The 26,741-nt window shown below is 40.4% G+C and overlaps 1 protein-coding gene across 11 annotated transcripts in view; it reads left to right on the top strand.

Moving 5' to 3' along the window:
* Positions 1-20,665, top strand: part of NHSL1 (NHS like 1) — a 263,051-nt gene extending 242,386 nt beyond the window's left edge. For 7 of the 11 annotated variants that reach the window (XM_075924280.1, XM_075924289.1, XM_075924290.1 and 4 more), the window contains 4 exons: positions 3,771-3,902; positions 11,531-14,977; positions 15,479-15,608; positions 18,411-20,665. In XM_075924280.1, coding sequence (XP_075780395.1) covers positions 3,771-3,902; positions 11,531-14,977; positions 15,479-15,608; positions 18,411-19,140 — 4,439 coding nt within the window. In that variant the 3' untranslated portion in view covers positions 19,141-20,665. The remainder of the gene's footprint in view (positions 1-3,770; positions 3,903-11,530; positions 14,978-15,478; positions 15,609-18,410) is intronic. The other 4 variants (XM_075924283.1, XM_075924287.1, XM_075924282.1 and 1 more) reach the window with 3 other exon arrangements.
* Positions 20,666-26,741: the final 6,076 nt, after the last annotated feature.

Below are 26,741 nucleotides of genomic sequence, written 5' to 3'. Positions count from 1 at the left end.
CAAACAGATGGAAAGAAAGAAGGAGAGCGAGTAAGAAGATAAGAGATCAAGTAACAGCCACAGGTTTAATTTAGCTGTATTGGAAATGTTAGTGAATCTGTACTAACTAAACTTGTAATTTTATCAAGTTATGTAACACACTTTGCTTTCTTTGAAGTGCTTGTTTTGCACTCTATTCCTTTTATAGAAGGAGCTATGAAAGTGGTTAGAGCAAAGCAAAATTACTACTAGGTGTGTTAACTACTCTACATGAGCCATGAGATTTCCTTGTCTCTGAAATTGTTACTTTGTTTCATTTAAAGTAAAGAACTGAGCACCATAGTGAAGGGAATCTATCTTTTGTTGCTGTCTATTACAGATTTCAAAATATTCACTCTTTCTCCCAGTAACTTAGTTTTATAAATTTCCTGTTAAACTTAGTTATACAGCGGAGGAAGAAAATGCAGAGTGAAAATTTAGTTCTGTGCCACTCTTTAAACCATGCTGTGCAACATATATAGAAACTTTTGTTCCTTTGGTTGCTCTTTTTTAATAGCTAGTGACTCTTACATTGCACAGAAGTGGGACAGAAATCCCTATTGGTTACTATTTGACTGAAATAACATACTAGAAGTGGCTTTTGGAAATTGAAAACCTTTTTTGAAAATGCATTAATAATGAAGATGCAACAAGGCCTCTTACTTGGGTGTGCACCACATGGCAGTGTTCTGGCAGTTTAGCTCTTTAGTGGAACAGATTGCAATTAACACATTAGTATTACAAATCCGGTGGCTGGTCTGAAGATGGTTACTGTATTAGGCTGACAAGCTGGTGGCTAGACATCCAGGCTTGAGAATGGATTCAGTCTTTTGGGTAAACAGGAGCTGCGCTTGCTTCATAAGGGATTTCAGTTCATTTTTTAGTGATGGAGTGGGGGCCAGCAAGTGCTTTTACAACATTCTACATGTTAATCAAGAGATACATAGAGGGGTCTGCTGCAGTTGGTTTTCTAGGACTAATTTCCAGCTATAAAAGTATCTGGTGGTGACGGACAGGATAAGCAAGGGTGAAAATGAAGAGCATGTGCTTAGGTCAGTTCACCTTGTGTCCCATGATTTAACAAGTAAGACACACAGATTTCAAATGAGGACTCCAAGGATATTTATTATAAACCATTAAAACAAAAAATTATTATTTTAGATATTTTAATTTGATCCTGATAAATATGTATTTTAGCCTCCAGCAGTGGTAAAAATAAGACTGACACATCTTGACTGGATTAGTTTAACTTAGTTTGTAAATTTTTCCACTTGGCGCTTAACATTCTTCTTCAATACAAATCAATATATCTTACTGCCTTTACTCACATGAGTAGTTCTACTTAAACTATGGACTGAGAGTATTAGTAACAATTGCAGGATTGGATCCATAATTAACAGTGACTTGCATATATTACATAATCCATACTGTAAAATACAAAGGCAGAATAAGGCAAACAAGTATGGAGAGAGAGGATTTCCTTGTTTTAATTCTCTTAAATTGCAATTAAAAATATTATTTTATTCTGGAGGATCTGTGATATTTTTTTCTCTTTTCGTTTTATGTTTGGGTTTCCTCAGAACCTACTGTCTTCCATGCAATTATTTGTTTTTAAATGGGAGAATTTTTTTTTTTTTTGAAGAAACAGAAAAAAATCTATTTTTAGTGCCATCCAGTTATTTGGACCTGTTATAATATGTGTAGAAGTGTTAGTTGTTCATCTGAAGGCTGAATTAATAAATTATCCTGAACCTTCAAGCAATAAGGGTCCCAACATTTCATAGCATTTAGGGTACATCTATACTGGATTAAAAGATGCCTGCTAGAGCCATAGTTGGCCTGGTTTAACTGACACAGGCCTGTGGGGCTGGAGCTGTGGGACTGTAAAATTACCATGTAGATGTTTGGGCTCAGGCTTGACAGGGTCCCGGAGCTTGGGCTCCCACCTGACCCCAGGCTCCCACCTGAACCCAAATGTCTATACAGCAATTTTGTAGCCTGAGTCCATTGACTTAGGGCACCCGCAGGTGTGTGTTTGGTGTATAAACATACCCCCGGGTATGCCTATACACCAATCATAATACATGATTGCCATATGTGAGCTAGCTTGCTAAAAATAGCAGTGTAGTCAAATTGGCATGAATTTGCAGGCCACTAACTTGCACAGGATTTGGGTATATCCTTGAGTGGTTAGCCCATGTTGCCATGGCTACCCTGCTATTTTATTGAGGTACTTTGAATAGTCTTATAAGTGCTGCTTTTCACCACCTGACTGCAATGTAGACATTCCATTAGAGTAGTAGTAGTGTGTGCTCTAAAAATAGATATTCTGCCACAATCTTTTGGAGCCTCTATAGCACAGATCCTGGGGGTTGCCCCCTCCCCTCCTAATCTGGCCTTACTTTAATTAGTAGAACGCCAAACATTGAGATGAAATTGATATACTGTTACAGTTGCAAAGATTATGGTTATATTTTAAAATGTAAAGTGTTGTAGAAATTATAGTATTTTCCAGGCTACCTATATGACATGCATCACTATGATGTGAAGGAAAACAAGAGAAAGATGTATGAGAAGGAAATTAGCTACTGCGTTGTTTTTCAGAGGTACATAATTTGGCCGTTAATTTTTTTAATTGAACAAAAGCATAGAGGAAGGCAAAAGAAATACACGTGCTCAAATGTTTGTAGCATGTCAGTTTCTAAAACTCTGCCCCCAAATTAGGGGCAGATTTGAAAGTGTTAAAACTCATCCAGAGTGAATTTGTATTTTCAAAATTATTTGTGGGTTTTTAAATTAAAAAAAAAAGTTTGAGTACTGTGATCTAATTTTAAGGGGGGGCGGAATTAACTCAGCTGACTATTCATAAGCTAAGTTTTATCCTACTGGGAATTAAAATGGCCAAGTTGTGAACTCTTAAAAAGTGAGTTTCTAAAGAAAAGCTTCTCAACCTTAACTAGAGTGGTGCTGCTGCTGGGTCCCATTATGATACAGTACATGGTCACCATAAGGCTTTCTCCAGTAGTGCACTCTGGCAGACACGACATGAGTTCTCCATGCAGTAGAAGTCCATTTATGAATGTACCATTTATAAGGGTTTGATAGTAACGAGTATTATAATTTATTAATACTTGGGGCCTTTCATTGAGATTGAAATATAACAGATCACACACAAAATTTGTTTGGTCTCATCCTGGTCCCCAGTGGACGTTTGCCCATATTATAAAATAACTATGTTATACAAATTCAGTACCATTGCTTTGGCAATGCTTGCTTGAGAATGGTCAGACTGGGGGGGGGGAAAAGTATTGCAGGTCAAGGTTTAGACCATGATGGAGCTGCAGAAGGAAGCTAATTTTATTCCTGCCATTACAACTTCTGTTCCTAAATGAACAATATTAGTCTTTCATTTTGAGAGAGCAATCAAATTTGCTCTTCCCCCCCAAAAAAATACAACCCATAGAAGCTAAATTCAAACCTGTTGACTTTATTGGAATGGCACCTGTTAGTCAGTTTTGAAATGGGTCCAAAAAGTCAAAATCTCATGCACCTTTTTATAATGTGTGTTCTTCAAGCCTTATTATGACGATATGCTGTATTTTTTCTTCGATGTATATACCTTCACTGTAGGACTGAGCTAACATCATTTATTAATGCCTTTTTTTCATTTCTACAATGAGCTAGTGGAAGAAAGTGCATGATGTCAGCGTGCTTCAAAGTAATGTTGCTTTGCTTGTTCTACTACACATTAGGGGAGAATTTCGACCGCCAAGCCAGCATTCGGCGGTCTCTAATTTACACAGACACTGTGGTAAGACGGCCGAAGAAAGTCAAAAGGAGAAAGACTATTACAGGAGTCCCTGACAACATACAAAAGGAGCTAGGTATGGCTCATCAGAACTGTATTCCATCACTATTCATCTTCACTGCTTACCATTACTTGACTAATAATATTTACCAGTGCTCATGAAGCCAATACAGTCTGATAGCCTATTAAAGTTCCAAATAAATGTGTGCCCTGTTGCAAAATACATGTTAATTCAAGCCAAATCATTTGTGAATCTGCAAATTAAAGTTCTTTGCTTGCTGATTTCAATCAATCGAGGGGAACACATTGTTTGAGAAAGTTGTGTACTGGGACAACAGAAATCTGCCGGGGTGTAAAATCCACGCATTTAGAATCTTCCTACAGGTTTTGCCTTGTGCTCCAGAATATATGCAACCATTTAAATAAAAATTAAGCATTTTGCTTGTGAAGAACGTGTTACTGCTATCAACCAATTAATGGTTGTCTTACTGGATGTTCTGCCACTCAACCCAACGCAAAATTACAAAAAGCAATCAGCTTCCTCCAGTGTAGTTCAGACCTAATTGTGAGCTCTTAAATGCCAGCATTGTTAACTATCTCATTGATTCTGCTAGACATACTAGAGCTGGGTTGGGCAATAAGAATTCTGCAGGCCAGCGTCTAACAGCCCACAAGGGGCTATCTCTGGCAAACTGTAGTCAGCCCAGAGACCATTTATTGCCCACTCTTGCACTGAAGTAATACATTAAGTAGATGTTTAATGAGAACACCGCAATGTCCTGACTTCCAACTCTCTTGCATGTTCCAGAGGAATTTTGTAGTGAGTTGCAACCACTCTTCTAGGGTTGTGATCTTTTTCAGATTTAATAAATTGGGGATGTTTTAATATGATGGAGCTCTGGGTTTTGGCAAACCCTTTCAAACGTTTTTTAAAAGGCTTACAAAACTAGTTTGAGTAAATAAACCTTTATTTTCCCAGTAATTGAAATCCATGCATTTTTCCTGTTTTTAAAGATAGTGGAGTTTTCTAAATCATAATTTTTAAGTTACAAGAATTTCCAAAAAACTGAGGTAGTGCAAGTTGGATGCCATACATATGGTAATATCTTGTGTGGATTCTTTCTTTAGATTTTCTCCCTCCTGCATTTTTTCACCCATTTTCCCCCCTCGGTCTTCCATTTTCCCCACTCCATTTTTTCAGTCTCCCAAGTAGTACACAAAAGTTATGATGTTTGAGTCTGAGTAGGTTTGAAATTAAGCAAAGCAAGCTCACCTGTCTCAATTTCTGATGTGAGAAGGGTCAGGCCTATAGAATACTTCAGTGGGAGATCTACAGGGAAATCCAGATGCTATACAAAGTGGTGCTGTAAATAGAGCTGTTCCCTCAAAATTCATAATGAAACAATGTCCCAGTATGGGAACCCCACCTTCATTTTTGCTACCAAAGAAGATTCACAAAGTATAATACTGTATTGAATCTTCCAATGGCAACATTATATTACAACATGTCATGATGAAATGACATTGTTCTACACCTATAACAATTTTGAGATTCTCTTAATGTCCTAAATACTAGATTTGTAGGGTGCAAACCAGACCTAGAAAAACAGGATTTGTGAATTCTGAAATGAGGAGCAACCTGATGAGGAAGCACTGTGTGGAAGATGTTTAATTTACTCGCTAAAATAAATAGGTGCTTAATAAACAGCATTTGGACTATGAAGAAATCTTGTACAAGTGTCTTTAGCTAAAATAAGTAGGTGCTTAATAAACAGGCAGGATCTGGATTATGAAGAAACCTTCCACGAGTGTCTTTTTGCTAGTTCTACTTTTAAAACTGTTCAGAACATAGATTTTATGGGCCTGAATGATTGTTCGTGTGTTTCTGTTATGTGCTGAACACAGAAACAGAAGGAGCAGACATAAAAGGGACCTTAAAGTCACCTTTGCACTCCCTGTATTTTCTCAGGCTGTTTGGAAGTTTATTTGTCCCCTCGCTTAAGCTACAGTAACCTCTGAGCTGCTAATCTATGCTGTGGCTGCAATACTTTCTTAATGACTGACTGTGCTGTGTCAGGATAGGCAGAGCACAACCCTAACCCCTGTGGTGGGAGCTGTTATATTAACTTCACAGAACCATTGTGACAGTTCTGTACCACATAGGGCGCAAACTTACACTAGGAGGATTCCCTAGGAGCCGTTATTGCCTTCTTAATCCTTAGCACTCAAAGTCATCCGGCAGTAGTAGAGAAAAGAACTCAGATCTTCTGAGTGCCATTCCGGTGCTCTGTCCGCTAAGCCACATTACTTCCTTGCAATATACGCATATATAATACATTGTTTTCCTAACCCTATCTCAAAACAAACAATGCGTTTGATTCCAGGACTCATTTTGTAGGAATATGAATCCAGAGCTGATCTAAATCAAGGGATTACTCGTGCCTGTCTACATTTCCCCTATGGTTTCAGCTGAGTAAATCCCTCTTCACGTCTTCCCTAAAGTACTGAAATCTCTGGACACTGGGGTGTTAGAAAATGCTTATTTTCACATTTACATGTGGGGTGGGGATACAGAGGCAGCAGTGGAGGGTGGGGGGCAGGCGACTCTGCAGAGTCAGTATGTGCACGGAACCGGCTTGAAAGCCGGCTTCCCATGTGTACTGCCTGTGCCCCCATCCCCCGTGCTGCTGTCTCTATATCAGCAAAATTTGAGCATCTGTAATCCCAAATAATACTAAGCTTCATAAGTAAATCCATAGGTGTTTTGTCTCCTGGAAGATTCAGCTAACTTCATCAACTGCCTGAGCACAAGTAATTACTGTATACTTACAAAATCCCACCCCCCATCCCCAATCTCCCACCTTCTCAGATAGAACTACAGATGACCAGAGGTAGTACAGATGTCTGTGTAGATTCCATGCCAGTGTCAGGCAACATAAGCCATGAGATTGCAAAACCTCATACTTACTCAGTATCTCTCTACATAGCCCACACAGTCCTCAGAGAGGATATTATTTCCCTTTAGGGATGTTGGGCATTTCTGAAAAGGCTGCAGCTTTTAAATGCCATTGAGATGTTTGATTTTGGGCTTAATGCATTGTACTTTTATTGTACCATTCATCTGAGGATCACAAAGAGCACTCCAAATACTAATGAATTCAGAGTTAATCACAACACTTTTAGGCAACAACTAAGTGTTATCCCCACTTTGCAGATGGGGCAAATGAAGCACAGGTTAAGGATAACTACCTTGCCCACAGTCAGGTGTTGAATCAGTGGAAGAGCAAGGAACAGAACCATAGCTGTATTAACTCCTTGTCCAGTAGACATTCATCTATTAAGAGTCACATTTTCACAAAGCAGTGATGTTTACAATGATCCAATACATTTTTAGCTATAGTTCTATTTGAGCATTTAGGGTTTTGTGGGATTTTCCCCCTATTGAAGATCACAGATGCTTTATGGAGTACCAATGCAAACTCATATTCTTGTGTAGATATTATACACTGTGCACTTGTGCAAATACTAGTGGAAAACACAGAAGCGGGAAGTGAACTTAGACTGTTCACTTGTGGTAACAGGGATAGTGCAGTGCCAGCCCTATCCATGCACTATTCCTTTACATAGCGTATCACCTTTGGAGAAAGCCTAATAAGTAAAGAATCAGCTGGGCATAATTCATGAAGCATAAGTGAGAAGTGAAAGTGTTAGAAATAATCAGAGAGCCAGACACAGAAGGTTTGGAAAAAGAGTTTGCTTATATATTGGTTGATAAACACAATTTTTTGTGATGAGGCTTCTTTTTCTCTTAGCCATCCCTTCTCTTTGCACCCTCTTTTTTATCATAGTCCCATGTTGTGGGACAGATTAATTGTTGTTGCTCTTAGAGGATTCACTGCAGAGTAGTATGTGGCTCTCCCAGCTGCATTTCATCCAACTCTAGGGGTTTGCAAGCAAACTCTTTCTCCAGATCTGCATGATTAACCTTCAATGGCTAGATGTTTGGTGACTATACAGTAACCACTGGAATCAGGGATACTGATCTCTGATGTGTGACAGGGGTATTTTCCTTTGTAAACTTGTCCCCAGTCAACTAAGTCTCTACCCAGCATTTCTGATTGGAACCCTATTAATATATGAGTCCATTGTGATTAAGGTATTCTATTTTCTCTATTTGCTCTTAGAATATGCCCTAATTGAGTTGCCTCTTCAGTAATCCCAGCAATTCCCAGCCTGGCAACAGTGATGATCAGTAAGATGCTACGACCAGGTCTCTGAGATGTTGGCGCACAGCACTAATCACTGAGCCAGTGTGCTAGTTACCACCATTTTAAAACTCCAAACATGATAATGATTATTGTCAGTTGCATTTGTGCAACATCTGTAGCTCAGTTTTCCACTTCTAAAACAAAATTGGTGATATCTGCTTGAATATCACCTCTCTGCAACCACACAGGCTTTTAGCTGATAGGCGGTATCCTTCAAAGCTCAAGTTCTTGTCTAGCATTTGGTGTTGTGTAAGATGTAACTTTAACCTGTTACTAAATTAGAGATTTCTAAATTTGACATTCAACTGATAGTTTGAGCTCTTCCTCAGAAACTGCTGCTGGACAATATACTTTTCAGGGCAACAAAGGCAGTTCAGGTTAAGAATTTTTGAAAAGCCCTCATAAGTGTGTATAAGGAGACAATCTGGCATTCGATGAGAAATTCGAAACAATTTCCCTCTAAAAATCCCACCAAGATGTGGTAAACCCATGGCATTTTAAGAGAGGCACAATGAGTTCCTGCAGATTTCTGGTATCCCTGTATAAGAAATTGAACTGAAAATGGATTCCTAATTGTGCAATTAGACAGGGTTTAAAACTTCCATTGATTTCAAAGGGAGTTGTGCACTCATCTGACAGAAACAGACTAATTCACAATTTGTCACTTCGTTCTTTTTTTTTCTAGCACAGTTTTAAAATATCAAAGTTATGTTTTCTTCTAAACTAAAAAGACACTTTCCAGAATGTTACTTTAAACAATTAGTCTTCAATTCCAGGTCCTTATCCATCAGCTATATAGCTATGTGAGTAGAAACTTGCACCTGCACTGAGTGATGCTGATTTCACTGGAGCTCCACACTAGTTGCCTGTTACAACTGTGGCACCTCAGTGAAGTCATGAGGCTCTGCAAGGGATCTGCCTACATGGATCTGATCGCAATACCAAGGCCTAAAGTTTTACCTTTAGTCAATTTTTGCACTCCGTGAATGTGCATAAGGACTACTAGAATAGGCCGTAAATTGTCCTAACATTTTTTGTTCTGATCACTTTAAAATGTCCATGCATATTTACAATATATATATATATTTGACTTAGTAACTTATACTCTAAAAGTCTCAGCTTCTTGCTTGAGAATTGTAGAGTATAAGTTGTGTCAAAATCTCTGGTTTTGTCCTGCTTTGTGAATAATGGTACTATTATGTATTTAGTTTCCCTACATGGAACATTTAAAATAAATGTGAAGCCTGTTTCCATGTATTTTTTAAAGCTACTTGTGTAGACAAACAAATGTAGGTTATATATATGTATAATATGAATAAATTTTTCAGCCAATCAGAATGCAAAGATACTGTATACCTAGTATGATATATAGCTGCACTAAAGTCTCACAGTTTCCTACATTCTGTCTTATTTGTCAAATCATAACCATTATTTCTCTATGTAATACACAAATTCCTTATCTCTAACTGGCTAATAATAATTGTGACCCGGTCATAGCACAAGAGCCAGGATCTTTGTGAAGTCTATCTTTGTGTTTTCATAGCACTGTGAAAAACAGGGCGCTTACCCTGTAATATAAATTTAAAATAATACAAATATTATTATTGTTATAAGTCTCTTTCAGTAACTGGACTCTGATTATGCAAATCTGTACCTTGATTGGATGCTATCGTCTGTCTGCTGTGATAGCCTCATATACTTGGAATTTCATGCTGCTTGCTAGCAAAGAAATCTCTAATCTCGTTTCTCACTCCCTTGGCTAAAGCAGAAAAACTGCATTTTTGTGAGTGCAGAAGAATCTACAGACAAGTAAACAAAACGGGCTTAAAACTGCTTAAAGTTTACTTTTTTGCCTTGGAAAAGGTAAAGCAAATTCAGTCTTTTATGTGCTTCTTTCCCTCTAGAAACACCACCACTAGTAATACACTTCCTTCGTCCATCACATACCTTTTCAGTTTGATATATGCCAAGAATAAGAACAATTTAATGTGCTATAAACTATATTTAAAACTGAATGGGGAAAACACTTCTACTAAACCAGTTGAATTTGGCAAATAAGAAGGAAGGCAAGCGGTGGGAGAGGATACGAACTCAGACATGTCACTGAATCATTTCTGTGAGAGCAGCTTGCAGGCAGGAGTTTTAAAGCAGCCACTTTTCTCCTCTTCAAGCTGTTGTTTGTGCCATAGCAGGAGTCCAAGTCTGTAGATGCCGGCCCTGAAACTCACTGTGATGGATTTTAAAACACCGTGTAGATACTTTTTTTTTCTCTGCTGTCTCTTCTGTTTGCAATTTATTGTAGTAGCACAACTGAAGTGAGGAATAAGAGCTCTTCCAATCCTGTTTTAAATGTTTTAAATATATATGGTGGTGGTTTTTCTCCTTAGCACAAAGACTTATAAAAATATAAATCTCTAATAACCTGAAGGTCCTTTCTATTGATTTAGTAATAGCTGTATAGGGCTTCTAGGCCCTACAGTAATATAAATAATAAATAACTGATACTATATCTTGAATAAATACATTCTTCATCCTTTGTCCTCCATGTCTGTTTATCCCCAGGCTAACAGTCCACAAGATCTTTGTTTGATTTTTTAAAGGAGGGGTGTGGGTATTTAATGGTGCTGGGCATTAGATGTTCATTAGTTGAATTAGTCTTCTTGGTGTCGTCCGTCCGTCCCCGCCCCCCCCCCTTCAGATTTTCTTCTTTTACTGTAAATACAAAATAGCTCCAAATGGAAATATTTAATCTTTTACAGATTTAGGTGGTCATATTTGTATTGCTTTTTCAGATATTTGCTTTATTTGTGATACAACAACTTCTACTGTCAATTCTTTAGCCTTCCCGCCCCTTTTCCTAAAGATTTGGAGAGATACTGGTGCCTTCTGAAGGACTTTGAAAAGAATAGTGTTCAGAAACAGTTTTGCAGATTTTACTTACTTATCTATCTTTAAGATTTCTTTTTCCTTATTCTTTGTTACCCAAGATGTTACCACAGAATCAAGATTTACATATCTCAGGCTTTTGTCTGATCCTGCTGCTTTCCTTCCGGAAGTTGTTCAGTTTTATTGGGTGTTTAACATAATGGGTTGCTGTGGAAATTATTTTCATGTACTAAATTGAAGATGTCATGTGGAATAAGCTGTAGGAGCACATAAGATTCCACAAGCTAACAAACAGTACCTTGTAATAAGAAAATAGGAATTGGAATGTAGAAAATACACAACGCATAATCAGAGTTTGTTGGTGCTTCGTGGTTTTTCAGAAGGCATGAACATCTCTCCACAGCTAAATAACTCCAAGGGCAAAGGGAACAATGACCTAATAATAAATATGACCTATGATGATTTCTAAATTAATAGGAACATGGAAGTAGTGAAGTAAAGTAAGTACCTGTGGTTTTGAGGGATAATTGTTGTTTTATTTTGACTCCAGCAGTTGGCATTGGCCAAAGTGACTTCCGTGGGCATTCGATGTATGTTCCAGATCACTATTCCACACTAGGGAGACTAGACAGCTACCGCTCTGCTATGCAACGATCTGAAACCAAGGACACCAGTTGCCAGACAGAGGAAGTCAAAGTTGTGCCACCTTCAGTGAGAAGAATACGAGCACAGAAAGGACAAGGGATTGCTGCCCAGATGTCACAGTTCTCCAGTTCATCTGAAAACATGTCTGTGATGAGTGATTCCGCTGGGGTTGTGTTTGCCTCTCACCTCGGTAACAACATGGGTTTTCACAGTCTGCCTCGATCAGGAGCAAGAGTGTCTCTGCAGTCACTAGAACAGAGGCAGAGCATCTCTAACCAGGCAGAAGACGTATCCGGCACTTTGTCACACCAGATAAATAAATTGGAGGTTGATGATAGCGTGATCCATATAAGGAATAATCCCAGGACTGGGACACTGCCAAGGCCAAAGTCCCAAGAGATGAGAAGTTATGAGAGTGAAAAAGCTACAAGCCCAGCATGTGTGGTCTCGCCTCATGCTACCTATTCAACTAGCATCATACCAAATGCCACAATATCGTCCTCTTCAGAAGTTATTGTTATTCATACCACCCAAAGTGCTGGACCCCTGGAGAGTAAAATTACCAGCTCACCTTCCTACACTAAGCCCAGAGATACTCCTGTTGCCAGCAGTGCAGTAAGCATGAAGGAAGATCACCATTCTTCTAGCGGTAACTGGAGTGAGAGCAGCTCAGCACGCCACTCACAGACTTCAGACACTATCTCGTCTAATGCTACCATGATGCTCTCCCTTGGTGACTCAGCAGTATCTCTCAGCGCTCCAGGAAATGTGGAGAATGGGTCCCAAAGTGTGAGCTATGGCTGTAGAAACAATCTCCCTTTCCCAGGCCACTCCCAGGACAGTGATGGCAGGAGTGAATCCAGTTATTCAGGGGACAGATCACAAAGCAACAGTATGAATAGCACGGACCACTGGGTATATAAATCTAAAGAAAATGATGAGTCCCCCTCACACAAGCCAACCTGTGCCACTGCAGGTTATTCCACTCCTGTAAGCAACCTGAGTTGCAGCAGCCTAGAGAGAACTTCAGTCCAGGAAGATTCAAGTTCTTTGTATTCAGTAGACCATGATGGCTACTATACTACCATGCATATGGACTCTGGACTCAAGTCAGGTAAACCATTCAATAGTAATAATGGTTTTGGAAACCCCAGGCACAGTGTGATTAATGTTTTTGATGGAAATGAGAAGAAAAATCAAGACGAGCGGTCAAGCAACAATGACAAATCCCTCATACGAAACATATCTTTGAAAAAAGCAAAGAAACCACCTCTTCCCCCATCCAGAACAGACTCGCTCAGAAGGGTCCCGAAGAAAAAAGCCCAGTCCAGCGGACAGATACTTGATGAAACACTGATTGCTACCCTCCAGCATTCACTGCAGTTAAACCTTAAGTGCAAAAATGGTAGCTCGCCATCCCAAAGTCCATGCAGCGATTACGAGGATCCCTGGGTGCTGCGTTCTCGCAGCCAGAGCTCCATCAGTGCAAGTAGCAGCATGATGTCCACAACAGCTCCAAATATGTACTCTCTCTGTACTGTCACTCCATCACAGAGTGAAACAAGCAGCATCAAGTCAGAGTACACTGACCAGTGGGGTTACTACAGTGACTATGCCGGGGTGCCAGACGATCAGTTAAAATGCTCAGTGGCTCATTCTGCAAGCACTACAGCCGCTCTCAATGATTATAGCATCAGCCACCTCAGTGATGGTTCACGGGCGTCTGCGCCCCAAGTGGCCAGTGAGCTGGCCAAACCAAAGAACGCTTCTCCAGAGAAGTCTCACAGAGTCACATCACCATCTAGTGGGTATTCTAGTCAATCAAACACACCCACAGCACTTACTCCAGTGCCTGGGTTTTTAAAATCCATGTCACCAGCAAATAGCAAACCCAAGCTGAAACCTAAAGTGCCTGAGAGAAAATCCTCTCTGCTATCTTCAGTATCTGTCTCTTCATCCTCCACTTCTCTTTCTTCTAATACCTCTACTGAAGGGAGTGTGAACATGAAGAAACTGGACCCAGCCTTGACCTCCCCCCCTGATGTTGCAGGTGCTCCTCCTCTGACACCTCCACATTCCCTTGATCATCTTCTCCCTCCTCCTCCCCCTTCCCCAGCAGATGGAATGGATCTGCCTCCACTACCAGCCTCTCCCAGCTTCCCCCCACCTCCACCAGAAGCTGTTATAAATTCTTCCTTTCCCCTGGGTGGTCCATGGTTTCCTTCTCCTCCACAGGAAATGTCCTTCGGTCCTTTTTCTGCCTCTTCTGCTACCCTTCCATCTCCTCCTTCCTCCATTTTCCCCATTGTAGTACCTCCACCAGCACCTCCTCTTGACCCGAAACTGACACAAGATGCAACGAAATTCACACAATATTCTTTTAATAAATGTAATCAGAATAAATCTGGCCACGGTGCAGCGAAACAGCCAGCCAATAAGCAAGACTCCAGTAGGCCTGTAATGCCCCTAATAACTACCAAAGCACTGCAGATGGTACAATTGAGGTCTGTCAAAAAATGTACAGGAGCACAGACCGAACAATCATCTGGACCTACTTTTGATGCCAAATCTCAGGAAAAAGCAACTGTAATTTTGCCACCACAGCCTTCTCTAAAACCATCTCTTTCCCTGCGACTCAGCAACAGCCTGGATGAAGACATGAAAACTCATACTCCCTCGTTCAAAAACCTAGTTCAAACCCCTCCTCAGAATTCAGTTCCAGATTTTGGTGACAGTGCACCTGAGATCAGCAGTGGTCAGAAACCTGGGAATGCAGCAGGTGTAATACAAACCTTCAAAGCTGATGTATCAGGAACAAACATTGAAGAAGCACCTCAGTCTCCTGGGCACAATGAAAAATCTCACTTTGGCCTTACTAGTACATTGTTTCAGGGGTCATCAGGGTCGTCTTCAAACAAGATTCAGAGCACATCACCAAACAAGAAGCCACCTCCTATTTCAAAGAAACCCAAACTGTTCCTCATTGTGCCACCTCCGCAGCTAGATTTTACAGCAGAGAAAACAGTTAATGTGTGTGATCCTGTCAGAAGCACATCAAGTCCAACTAGGAGAGAGGCTGCACATTGCGAAGAAGCAAAAAATTGTCTTACAGATGGACTCAGTTCCAATGAGATGGACTCAGGCAACTTGGTTCCTAAGGGAGGAGCTGCTGGTTCCACCTTCTTTGAAACAGTGGAAACCAATGTCTGTATGGTACAGCCTGCTGCATCACCAGTTCAAGAAGCTCCCAAGCAGGAGCATCAGACCACTTTGGATGAAGGAAGCAGTTCAGACAGCAATGGAGACAACAGCAGTAATACTGATAGAAATCTATCTCAAGAGGATGAAAGTGGTAAGTCTCTCTTCTTTTATCCTTCATGGGTAGCAGAACATTGTTTAGTGATGGTAGGGGGTGGAAGGAAGTGCTATAGCATTCAAATTTTCACCTATAGAAAGGGAGGTGTGATCCTAGACTAAAAATCACAAGGAAAATAACAGGGCATGTCTTGAGTCCCTATGTCTGTCTTTTTCTTTTTAAGCTCTAGTCTGGAAAGCAGTGTTTTATTATCTGCATCATCTGTTTTAAAAATCCTGTGAAAACCTGATTTTTTTTTTGGAAGAATTTCAGTGACTTGTTTTAATCGAAGCCCTAAAAAAATAATCCTAGGCATTTCAGAAACTGCAGTTGCCTCAGAAAAACTATTGTGAAATCACAGAGAAAACAGTATGTTCAGTATATCCCTTCAGTGTTTCACTTACTTCAGTGAAGAATACGGAGGGATGCTTTAACAGAGAAGGTGCAGTTTGGGACTCCAATGACAGCCTGTCTGTATTTTTCATTCCTTCTGCTTAGCTGAGGTGTTTGAGACGGATACAACCAGTAACTCATCACTGCCAAGCAATAGTTACAGAACAAGGAGTGAGGCGGTGGCAATGCCAGCGAGACCGAGAACTACTGAGGATCTGTTCGCAGCAATTCACAGGTACTGAAGAAGTTGCCATTGGCACTGCTCCATCCACTAACTCTCTCACCATTTATTTAATAGTCTCCTCCAAAGAAACCTAATTTTGATCTTTTTTGTTTTTACTGCAAAATCCTCTTTTATTTTCCAGTAAATATCTGTAGTCGGAAGCCTGTAATAAACACAAGAACATGCATTTTCTTGCTTTATAATAATAATTAACTAATTCTGCACTAAATAATGCTCACTTAAACCAGTTTTTATAACCCTCCAGTCTCCTGACCCCTGAAAATGTCATGTTACACCTTATATATATTGTACTATTCTTAATCTGCCTGATTAACTTTACTCTTGCTTTCTCTGTGTATCTTTTTGTTTTCATTCCCTTTCCCCTTCATCCCTTTTACTCTCCTTCGCTGATTATATGGTGCAGTTTGGGACAGAGGCTCAACGCTAATGCTTCATGGCAAGCGTGGCTTAAACTGGCAAGTAACATAATATGTCAGTCATATGGCAAAACATATGACAAGTGCTGGATTATAGTTTGCCATAATCCAGTTCGAAGTGGGGTATGTTGTGTCAAACTGGTTTAGCAACAAAGAGTGCAATACAGATTCCATGTATCATTCCCCTGTTTAAAAACACCTTCAGTAGATATCTGAATTTCATTTAGCTTTCTGTAGGTTAAATAAAAACACTTCAGTGAGAAGGAGGTGCACCATTTCACCAGCAAGTATGCAGGAAAAATGATTTATAATTTGAACAGTTGAAGAACTTGCATTTAGAATGTGTGTGGAGATGGCGCCATCTTATGGCCATGTCATTTTCTTCAAACACATATGAACCAAATTTCCAAAGAGTCATTGTAATTGTTTACTTGCACTCACTAGGTATTTAATTAGTCTGTGCCATTTTTGTGGCTTTTCTAGCTCAAATATTATGAAACAGGAAAAGTCTTCTGGCACATGGCTAGGAATCAGAACACCCAGGATGCAAATTTTATATCCCTTAGAAGTTGGCCCTTAGTAACTGTTCATTCTAAGAGTATCAGAGAGGTAGCCATGTTAGTCTGAATCTGCAAAAGCAGCGAGGAGTCCTGTGGCACCTTATAGACTAACCGAAGTGTTGGAGCATAAGCTTTCATGGGCAAAGACCCACTTCGTCAGATGAATCTGACGAAGTGGGTCTTTGCCCACGAAAGCTTAATGCTCCAACACTTCGGTTAGTCTATAAGGTGCCACAGGACTCCTCGCTGCTTTCATTTAAAGAGTGAATTTGTCATATTCTTAATGGCACTCATTATGAAAGTAACAAATCCATTGTTAGAATGTCTGATAATAAGAACTAAATGGTATGGGATATAGAAAATACTTTTAAAAAAGAAAATTGTGATATAATGTCTGAAGCTGAAAGAATTATTCTACAAATGAAATACTGGTTTCTTGAAAGCAGTATTTTACATTATATACATACAAAGGTTCACTCTATGGAATACATACATGGAATTGTTGTGTATATTTGTGTGTGTAGATATATCTATACTCACACATACACATTATACATATAAGAATGTAATAGAGCTGTCAGTGATGCCTATAGTTAATATTGGGGGAGACTTTCCTTTAAAAGACCCCAGTTTTCAGTTGTTTTATAATTTTGCTAAACTTTAACTACATAAGCTGAATTTGTCTATGTTAGATACTGCTTCAGGTTGCATTTTTAGGAAAGTTTCAGGAGGGGAAAAAGATCCAGTTGTTTGAGAACAAGACTAGAGAAAAAATAAGACTGTTTTGGCCATGTTAAAAAACACTTCCTCTCCCTACCCCTTTCACTGAGAAGCTCCCCTATCTCCATACTTTGGAGTAGGGATTTTGAAATCTGGCAAGGAATTCTTCCTTGATTAGAGATGTGCCTTTTGCTCTCCCTGTGAAATCTGTCTGAATAATAAACTTAGGAAAATCTTGGCTTATCGGTACTCTAGAAAGGTTTGTTTCAGGGCTGGCCATAAATGTTCCATCTCTGTTGAGGATACTGCATCCCCTCAGAGCTTCAGGCCAGCCACACTGAGTGTGTGAATCTAGTGTTCACTGAGCAGGCTTCAGCATAGGACAAGATGTCGCTTTGGCGGCTTCATGAGCCTAGACTCAGTGTGTTCAGTGTTTGTGGCAGCCTGCCACAGTTTCTCTGAGGAACCTAAGGGAGAGAAGGGAAATGACCATTTTTAACTATTTATATTTCAGCCAAATCTGAATGAGATTTCATGGGGGGGGGAGGGGGGGAAGACATCTCCTCTGCAAAATAGCAAAGGCAGGCTGCAAACAGTGGAGCTGTCCACAGTAATAAAGGGAGCTCACCAGCCAGGTGTGAGAGGCATGCACAGAATGCAAGTACTTTCTCCTCACACCTTTAGCATCCAGGGAACAGGATGAAAAGCTAGCTGCGTCCTGGAGTGCACAGCTGTTGTCCCCTTTACCCTCCCGAAATTACTCCCTTGTGAAGAATATATGCCAGACAGACTGGAGTGATATATATTTTTCTGATAAAATCCCATTATTAGTTAACAAAGAGAATGCAGCCTATATCTAGATTTACTAAAGTAATGACCTCAGGAAATCTTATTTGGAAAATAAATTCAAATTGGCTTGGATATCGGCACTGTCAAATACAGTATAGGCTCATTATTCCTATTATGAGAAATAAGAATAATGGACTGGTGTTTGATGTCTTCTCAAATATCTGTTCTAATATATACACAGGTTTGGTGGTGAATAGACATCCTCATTTATTGGGGGGAAATGTTTTATTTTTATATTACAATCTCAGATCCAAAAGGAAAGTCCTTGGCCGCAAAGATTCTGAGGATGACCGCACCCGCAACCACTCTCCTTCACCCCCAGTAACGCCCACTGGTGCTTCCCCAAATCTAGCTTCCCTCAAGCAGGCTGGATCAATTCAGAGAAGCATTCGCAAAAGCAGCACCAGCAACGATAACTTCAAAGCCTTGCTGCTGAAGAAAGGGAGCCGTTCAGACACCAGTTCCCGCATGTCAGCAGCAGAGATGCTGAAGAATACAGATCCAAGGTTTCACCGAACGAAGGCAGATTCCTCCCTTGAGCTTCCCGACAGTCCCACGAGCTGTTCCCCCAGCAAAAACAAAAGGGCTCAGGAAGAATGGGCCAAGAGTGAAGGCCTGATGCCAAGGAGCATGTCCTTTTCCAGCACAAGGTATGGCCGGTCACGAACACCACCTTCTGCTGCCAGCAGCAAATACAACGTCCGGAACCGTATCCAGAGCAGCCCCATGACTGTTATTAGTGAGGGAGATGGGGAAGCAGTCGAAACAGCAGAGAACAGGATCCGTAGGACTTTAAAAGAACAGCAAGAGAGTCAGCTTGATGTCTTTAACAGTGATGAAATGGACATTGATTTTCCATATGCTGATGATGCTGGTTCCAGTGAGATCAGGGCTCCAACCCACATAGACTTAATGACTCAACTGGCAAAACCAAATTCTTCAAAGAAGTGTCTGAGCCCTTCAGATGAAAAGAGTTAATAAGTGAGGACAAAGGCACGTGGTGGTAGTCTTTCAGCTAGTATACAGAATGAGTAAGGAACAGATCCCAGGAGAAAACCCAGTCCAGGAGTTCATTTTGCTGAGTGTTTATTACATGAACTTCATATGGGCACTGAAAACTGGAGCACTGATTGCTCTGCATGATTGGGTAGGGTAGGACTTGCTTTGAGTAGACGGTCTGCGGCTTTAATGGAAGTAGCAGTGGAACATTTTCATAAGCCTTAAAAGTCCGGTCTGAGGGAGTTTCCTCAGATGCCATGGGCTGTGAATTTTTTTTTCACTTTTGAATTGTGGGGGTAAAAAATAGAGTAAGCCTGAAAGGAAGATAGGAAGCTTTCTGTGGTACAAAAGGGAAGTTGCTTTTTTAAAGCATTCTATTTCTGAGGCTTGGGAAGTGGATGAGATGCATGGCCTGCTGGCGGTAGCGGGGCTAGCACTGCACACCTTCTTTTATTGTGTGTGTTCCTGATAATTTAAGCCTTTCATATTCATGTAAAGAAGTCAGTAATTATGAATCGGTGTAGGTACATTTTTTCCAGAGGAAAATGTAAACTTTAAAAACCTAACACAGGAGAGAGGGCACAGTTGTAACACAGTCCTAGCTGCTGTGCAGCCGTAATGACAGTCACACACATACACTCTCTCTCATTTCCAAGTGAATCGCTTACTTGATTGGAAAGTGAGTGATCCCACAGGAGAACTGAAATAACTGGATGCATATTTGTAAAGAGAGTATAAGCAAATAACAGGAAAATGGAAGCGGTATAAGCAATACACTGCCAGAGCTGGAAAGTTTCGGGTATCTGAAATGAAATTAATCATAAAACATGAGTTTGAGAGCAATGGTGGAGCCTTTCCGTTTAAATTAAACATGGGAGTTGCATTTTGCCAGAGGTTTTTCTTCCATTTATCAAAATGGGAAGACGTTATAAGTTTTCATCATTGGAAATGTCTAATACTTGCTAACTTTCAGTTACCAAAGAGTAAGTTAGTTATTTTCCTTTTTGATTTGCCTGCAATATATCTTTTCCTTTCTTTTTTCTTTTAGGAAAAAAATAATTTAGCAAGGTTTGTTTTATTGTATATTTTACTGATGGTAATAAAAAGTATTTAATGGCTTTCATTTGTAAAGAAAATAGTTGATTAAAACAGAAGATTGCCTGGAGTTTTTGGCTCATCGTAGGAGGACGCTTTTAATTTTTAAAAGGAATTTTGCATCATTTGATGGTTTGTGCGTTTTTTATATTGTTTGTAAATAATGGAAGTTGTTAAATACCTTTTGATTTTCCCACTTTAGAATTTATACATTTTTAGACTGCTCTAAGAAGAAACACTCTTTGTAGATTATTTATTTTAGTGAGATATGCTTGTAATCCCTTTCTTCAATCCCTTATTTGTTAGTAATGTAAATTTCAGGGGCCTTCACTTGACTCGTCCCTTCAAAGGAGGGGGATGATGACAATGCTGTGACTCTGCTTAAATAAAACAAGGCTGCCAATTGCTATCTTGTCTTTTGCATTGATAACATCTGTCAAAAGATGCAGCCAACATTTTGTGCTTATAGAAGATCATGTGTCTAACTACTAACATCCAGTTCATCAAGCGAAATTTACCAAAAATGGTTAAATACCAGTGCCACTAAAGTATATCTCTGAATACCATTTCTACATATCTTTTGGGACAATCCCAACTGCAGTGAATAGGGCAGAAAAAAATCCTAACTCATCACCAACCTCCACCTCATGATGTTTACTATATCATTTTCTGAGGTGTTATTGTCCCTCCTTTCTTCTTTAGTACCAATCCTGGGGAACAAAAGTTCTTGAAGCAGAAGATCAGAGGTTAAATCAGTGGCAGCCAGTTTGTCCATAGCATGTGTACTATGGTGCTGCTGCGTGTCTAAATCCCTGTCACAATGGTCAGATGGAACGGTGTCTAGCAAACTTCCTATGTTTCTGATACATTGAGCAGGTAAAAATACCAGATGCCTTTGATTATTGGAACCAAGTGAAAACTAATTCAGGTAACCAAAATTTTAAAATAATTGTTAATACTGATCTGGGCTATTTATAGCTATAAAGACACATAGCAAAAAAAAACCAGTGCACAAGTGCTGCACATAGAATGAAAGTTCTAATGAAATAAAGGGGAAGCACACGTGGTTATTGTCTTCCTATGTCATTCGAATATTAAATGTAGAGCTCCATATTTTCATGTAACAACTAGCACTCACATTCTCAATACGCTGCACAAATGCTAACTCATCTTGTAATGCCACCTTGAGGGAGTTAATTACTCCCATTTTGCAGATGGAAAACTAAAGGGCCTTATGCTTCAAGTGTAGGAGTACATTTAACTGAGTTTGGTGTAGTCTGTTCATATGTCGGTGGTTGCTGGGTCAGGCTCTAAGACGGGTGCTCAAGCCAACTAGCAGCTCACTGGCAGATCTAGTATATAAATAAGAACTTGGGAGTTTCTGGTTTCTCAGCCCTGTGCTCAGTCACTGCTCCATAGCTACTGCTGAGTTAAATTTTGCATTTATATAGAAAATATTCAGTATCGAAAGACTAGAATAAAGCAGTGTGACAATCGAGCTGTAAACAACAGGAAAAAGAATGGAATGGCAGATAGGGATGTAGAATCCCAATAATCAGTTAACTGGTTAAACGGTAGATTAGGTTAAAATTTAACTGGTTAATCGACTAAGCAAGTTCTGGGCTCTGGCTGGAGCCCAACCCATGGGGCTTCTGGTTCTCAGCCCTGAACTGAGGTTGGTTCTGCTGGCTCTTGGCTCCCAGACCCCACTGGAGCAGCCCCTTTCCATGGTGGAAACAGGCTTCCCATGGGCAGAGGTTGCTCTGGGCACCTGTGCTCTTCGCGGACAGTGAGAAACGATTACTGACTCTATGTAGCTATGAGATGTTTTTCTGCTTTCCTCACTTTGCCTTTCAGTTCCATTGAGTATATTCTCAAGCTTGCTCTTTATTAACTAGTTTTATGCTTCCTTATCACTAAGAACAGGATCTCTGTGGTGGATCTTGAATATATGTACTCTACAACATGAGAGTCCAACAGCAAAATGAAGCCTGAATCTATGACATTTATATATACCTTACACAAAACTGACATGACCCCTTTCAAACAGAAGTATAAAGCTCTGCTCCAGTAAGCTTACCATCTTGGCAAGACGACTAATCAAGGGACAATTACTCAGAATCAGGAGGAGATGAACTAAGTGGATTTGAAGGAGGGGAGACCAGGTTTGACCAAAGTCTAGACTGTTCCGAGCATACAGAGCAATGTGAGAGAAAGCACAGAGGCTAAAGGAGCAGGAAAGGTGGAGGAAAGGAAAACAGAGAGACTAAAAGAAGAGAGGGAATTGAGAGCAAGATTCACATGTGCAAGGTTGTATATGACCCTGAAGATGACAAGAAGCTTGAATTTAATACAGCAAGCAACAGAAAACCAATATAGATAAAAGGAAGGTTGGGGAATGATGCAATTAGAGCAATAGCAAAGGGAAATTCTTTTAGCGGTAGGATTTTTATGAATGGCAGGGGGAAGAGCAAGGAGGCTGGGAGAGAAAGGAAGTTAAGGCTAAAATTGGTGAAGTCATGGGAATCAGTTTTAGAAAAGAGTGAGAGGGGGGCAGATTCTGGGGATATTAAAGAAGAAGAAATAACAGGATGTAGAGAGATTGAATATGGTGAGTCAGAGGAGAGAACATGACATGGTTCTGAACCTGAGCCATGGGTAGGATAGTGGAGTTGTCATTAATGGAAAGGAGAGGAGCAAGGATGGAAGTCTACTTTTGGAAAGAGTGCATTTGTGATGAGACAGAGAAATGAAGAAATATTATATAGGCAACTTGAGAATCAGTTATAATGTGTGGAAGGGAAAAGTCAGGTAGAGAAGTTTTGAAACTTGTCTGCATAAAAATGGGGCTTGAAACTCAGAGCAGATAAGGTCATGGGGACAGTAAGTATTAGAGCAAATAGGAGGACAATGCTCGAGTTTTAAAGAGATGAGGGGGAAGAAACAGCACAGAGTTGTGGAAGCCTAGAGGGGACAATGCAGGGAAGAAAGAAACAGTGTGAAAGGTATGAGATAGTTCAGAAAGAATGATCGAGACAGAATCCATGGATTTACCTAGGAGAAGGTCATTAGTGTCCTTGGGCAGGACAGTTTCAATGCAGCAGGAATGAGCAGAAGCTAGAGGGAAGAAGAGGAGGAGAAGGTTGAAGAGTGTAAAAGCAGCCTGACTAGATACTGCACTCAGTACATGGGGGCAAAAAGTCTGCCGGGTAGCAGTGTTAGTCTGTAACTTTAAAAGTGAGTAGGCCTGTGGCACCTTAGAGACTAACAAAAATACACAGGATCATGAGCTTTTGTGGGTAAAACCAACTTCCTCAGATGGAGGCAAGATAGAAGAGTGAAGGTGGAATCAGATTTCCTCCAACTTCCTCCCCCAAGGTGAGACTGGGAGATAAACAAGAGCATGCCTCAAGGCACAGAGGCAGGGGAGGGTGGAAAGAGCGAGCTATCAGAAATAAAGGAGACAGAATCAAAAGAAGTTTTGGATATAGGAACTTGTCAAAAGGACAAATTGAGGGGTTGGAAGCAGATAGAAGGGAGAGCAATCTGCTAGAGGAGAAGGGGAAGGTAAGTGACAGCTTTTAGAAAAATACACTCTGTGGCAGTCTTCTGCACAGAACTGTAAGACAGTGGTGGGCAATAAATGGCCATGGGTTGGATAGGGTTTGCCAGTTAGCTCCTGGCAGGCTGCAAGAGGCTTTATTTACCCAAGTGTCTGCAGGCCTGGCCGCTCACAACTCCTGTGGGCTGCGGTTTGCTTGCAATTCCTGGTGAGTGGAGTTGCAGGAAGCAGCACAGGCTGGGCCACTAGTTCCAGCAGCTCCCAATGGCCAAGAACTGTGACCCACAGCCAACAGGAGCTGTGACCAGTCCCACCTGTGGATGCTTGAGTAAATAGTGCCTGGTGGCCTGCCCGCAGTGAACCACATCCGGCCTCTGGGCAGGTGAATGCCCACTCCTACTGTAAGATGATAAAACTGACACGCTGCTTGAGAGGAAAACAATTTATATTCCTCTCTGAAGAAGAAAAGGGTGAGCAAATATATTTGTTTACATTTTTAATAATAAATGTATAGGAACGTCAAAATCACATAGCTCCTTTCTTGACTGCTTATATGTCTGTTTATTGTAAGGCAGACACATCTTGCTCATTTTTTATAAGAAGCAATTGGAAGTCCTTTCAAGCTACCAGGCATGCTAATGTAGTGAATAGATACCACTAATTAATTCCCTTCCATGAAAGAAGCATGATAGAAATGTAGCCGTGTTAGTCTGGTGTAGCTCAAACAAAAAACAGGACTATGTAGCACTTTAAAGACTAACAAGGCGGTTTATTAGGTGATGAGCTTTCATGGGCCAGACCCACTTCCTCAGGTCAAATATTGTCTCAACCATAAATACCAAAGGATACAATTAAACAAATGAACACACATGAAAAGGACAAATCAAATTTCAGAACTGAAGAGGGATGGGGGGGGAGAAGGTAAATGTCTGTGAGCTAATGATATTAGAGGTGATAATTGGGGAAGCTATCTTTGTAATGGGTAAGATAATTAGTCTTTATTCAAACTGCGGTGTAAAGTGTCAAATTTAAGCATGAATGACAGTTCAGAGGATTCTCTTTCAAGTGTAGTCTTAAAAGGCCTTTGAAGCAGGATGCAGGTAATCAAGTTGTTAAGACAATGTACTTTCTGGTTGAAATGGCAAAAAAACGTTTTTTCTTTGTGATCCTGTCTAATATCTGTTTTGTGGGCATTGATCCTTTGGCGAAGTGTTTGAGACGTTTGTCCAATGTACATAGCAGACGGACACTTTCGGCACATGATAGCATAAGAAGCAAGACTTCCTGTAGGGATGTGAATGACTACTTGACTATGCAATAAGCAAATACTTATCAGCTAGTCAACACACTAGTTGACTAGTTGTGCCCCTCCTCCTCCTCCCCCCGCCGCCTCTCGCTGCCTCTATCAGAAAGAGACGGCAACATGGTGGCGGGGGAGACGAGGGGGTGCTTCAAAGCGGCAGTGCCATGTGGAGCCTGGGGCCAGACCCTGGGCTCCATGCGATGCTGCCTCTTTGAAATGCCGCATGCAGTCCAGGGCAAGCTAGGAGCTCCCAGCTGCGTTTCAAAGTAGTCAGCTGAGGAGTCCCCGTGCTCCCCACAGTGCTTTCGCCTTTGAAGTGCAGCAACAGCCCTGAGACTACACTTCAAAGGCGGAGGTGCCCTTACCGACTAATCAAATAGTCAATGCAAATTGCATCGACTATTCAATTAGTTAATCTAAATTTAACAATTAATTTCCTGTCAAGTCCCAACTTGTCTATGCCAGCTTGACTAAATTAATTAGAATTAAACCAGTGAACTCTCTTAATATAGATTCACATACACCAGTTGGACTGTGCCTTAAATCAAGTTAGCATGACTGATTCAAAATCAATATATTAAACCTATTCAACTTTTCCTGTTTAGACAAGGTTTTAGTTTTGTAAGTTTCCAAATTCTTTGAACCACCAGCCCATGTAGATACAGATATAGAGGACTGCTAAAATATATGGGGCAGCCATCTATAATGTAATCAAGACAACAGCACTGGGCAAAAAGTAATCCCTCCATACTTCATCAGTTTTTCCACCTGAAAAATATGGGCTGAGCAGACATCACTGGTACCACATGCAGAACCAACATGAGGAAATCCTAATGGTGGCAATTGCACTCATCAAACATCCACTGCTAGTAGCCTACAGGATTATAACTTGTCAAGAGGCACTGGCTGTGGAAACAAAGCCTGGATTCTGGGCTTGAATTTGACAGTTGGTTAAATCTTTTAACGCTGTTTTCAGATAGGCTATTCTGTCCATGCATAACTTAATTGTGTAGTGAACATGCAGGTCTTCTCCGGTGTGCTTTGGCTAATGCAACTGCATTAAAATTAAAACACATGACAGTTGACTTGGGGTACAGGACTAATTAATTGCAGTGCAGATGTTTGGCCTTGGCTACACCACAATTAAACAGCCCTTTACTCCAAGTCATCCACAGACAGCCCAAGCCCTATAAGCCTGAGTCGGTTGACATGTGCAAGCTCTAGCTATTTAGTAGCAGTGTAAACATACCTCCTGAGTTAATCTGAAATAATATATGCTGAACAAAGATGGTAAAAGGCTGAAGTGTCAGGTAATTTATTGCTCTGAAGGAAAGTAAACAATTTATAGGACTCCATTATTACATTTCCTTTTCACAAATTCCTTAGATGCTTGGTTCATAATGTGAAACATTCCAATGACTTTTTTCAAATAACCCTTTGGGGTCAATCCCCACTTAAGCTAATGGTAAAATTCTATTAATTTCAGTGGAAGATTGGTAAATAGTTCCTTTCCTCTTTAATATACTACCCTTATTGAGTCAGATTTTACAGCTGTTTATACAACAGCAGAAACCCTAACTAGCATAGAACCAAGATAGGGAAAAATAATCCAGAAAGATA

The sequence above is a fragment of the Pelodiscus sinensis genome, chromosome 3 (genome assembly GCF_049634645.1).
Source record: "Pelodiscus sinensis isolate JC-2024 chromosome 3, ASM4963464v1, whole genome shotgun sequence".
Classification (NCBI taxonomy): Eukaryota; Metazoa; Chordata; order Testudines; family Trionychidae; genus Pelodiscus; species Pelodiscus sinensis.
Note: the sequence above shows the minus strand (reverse complement) of the source record. Positions and strands in the feature narration are given on the sequence as shown.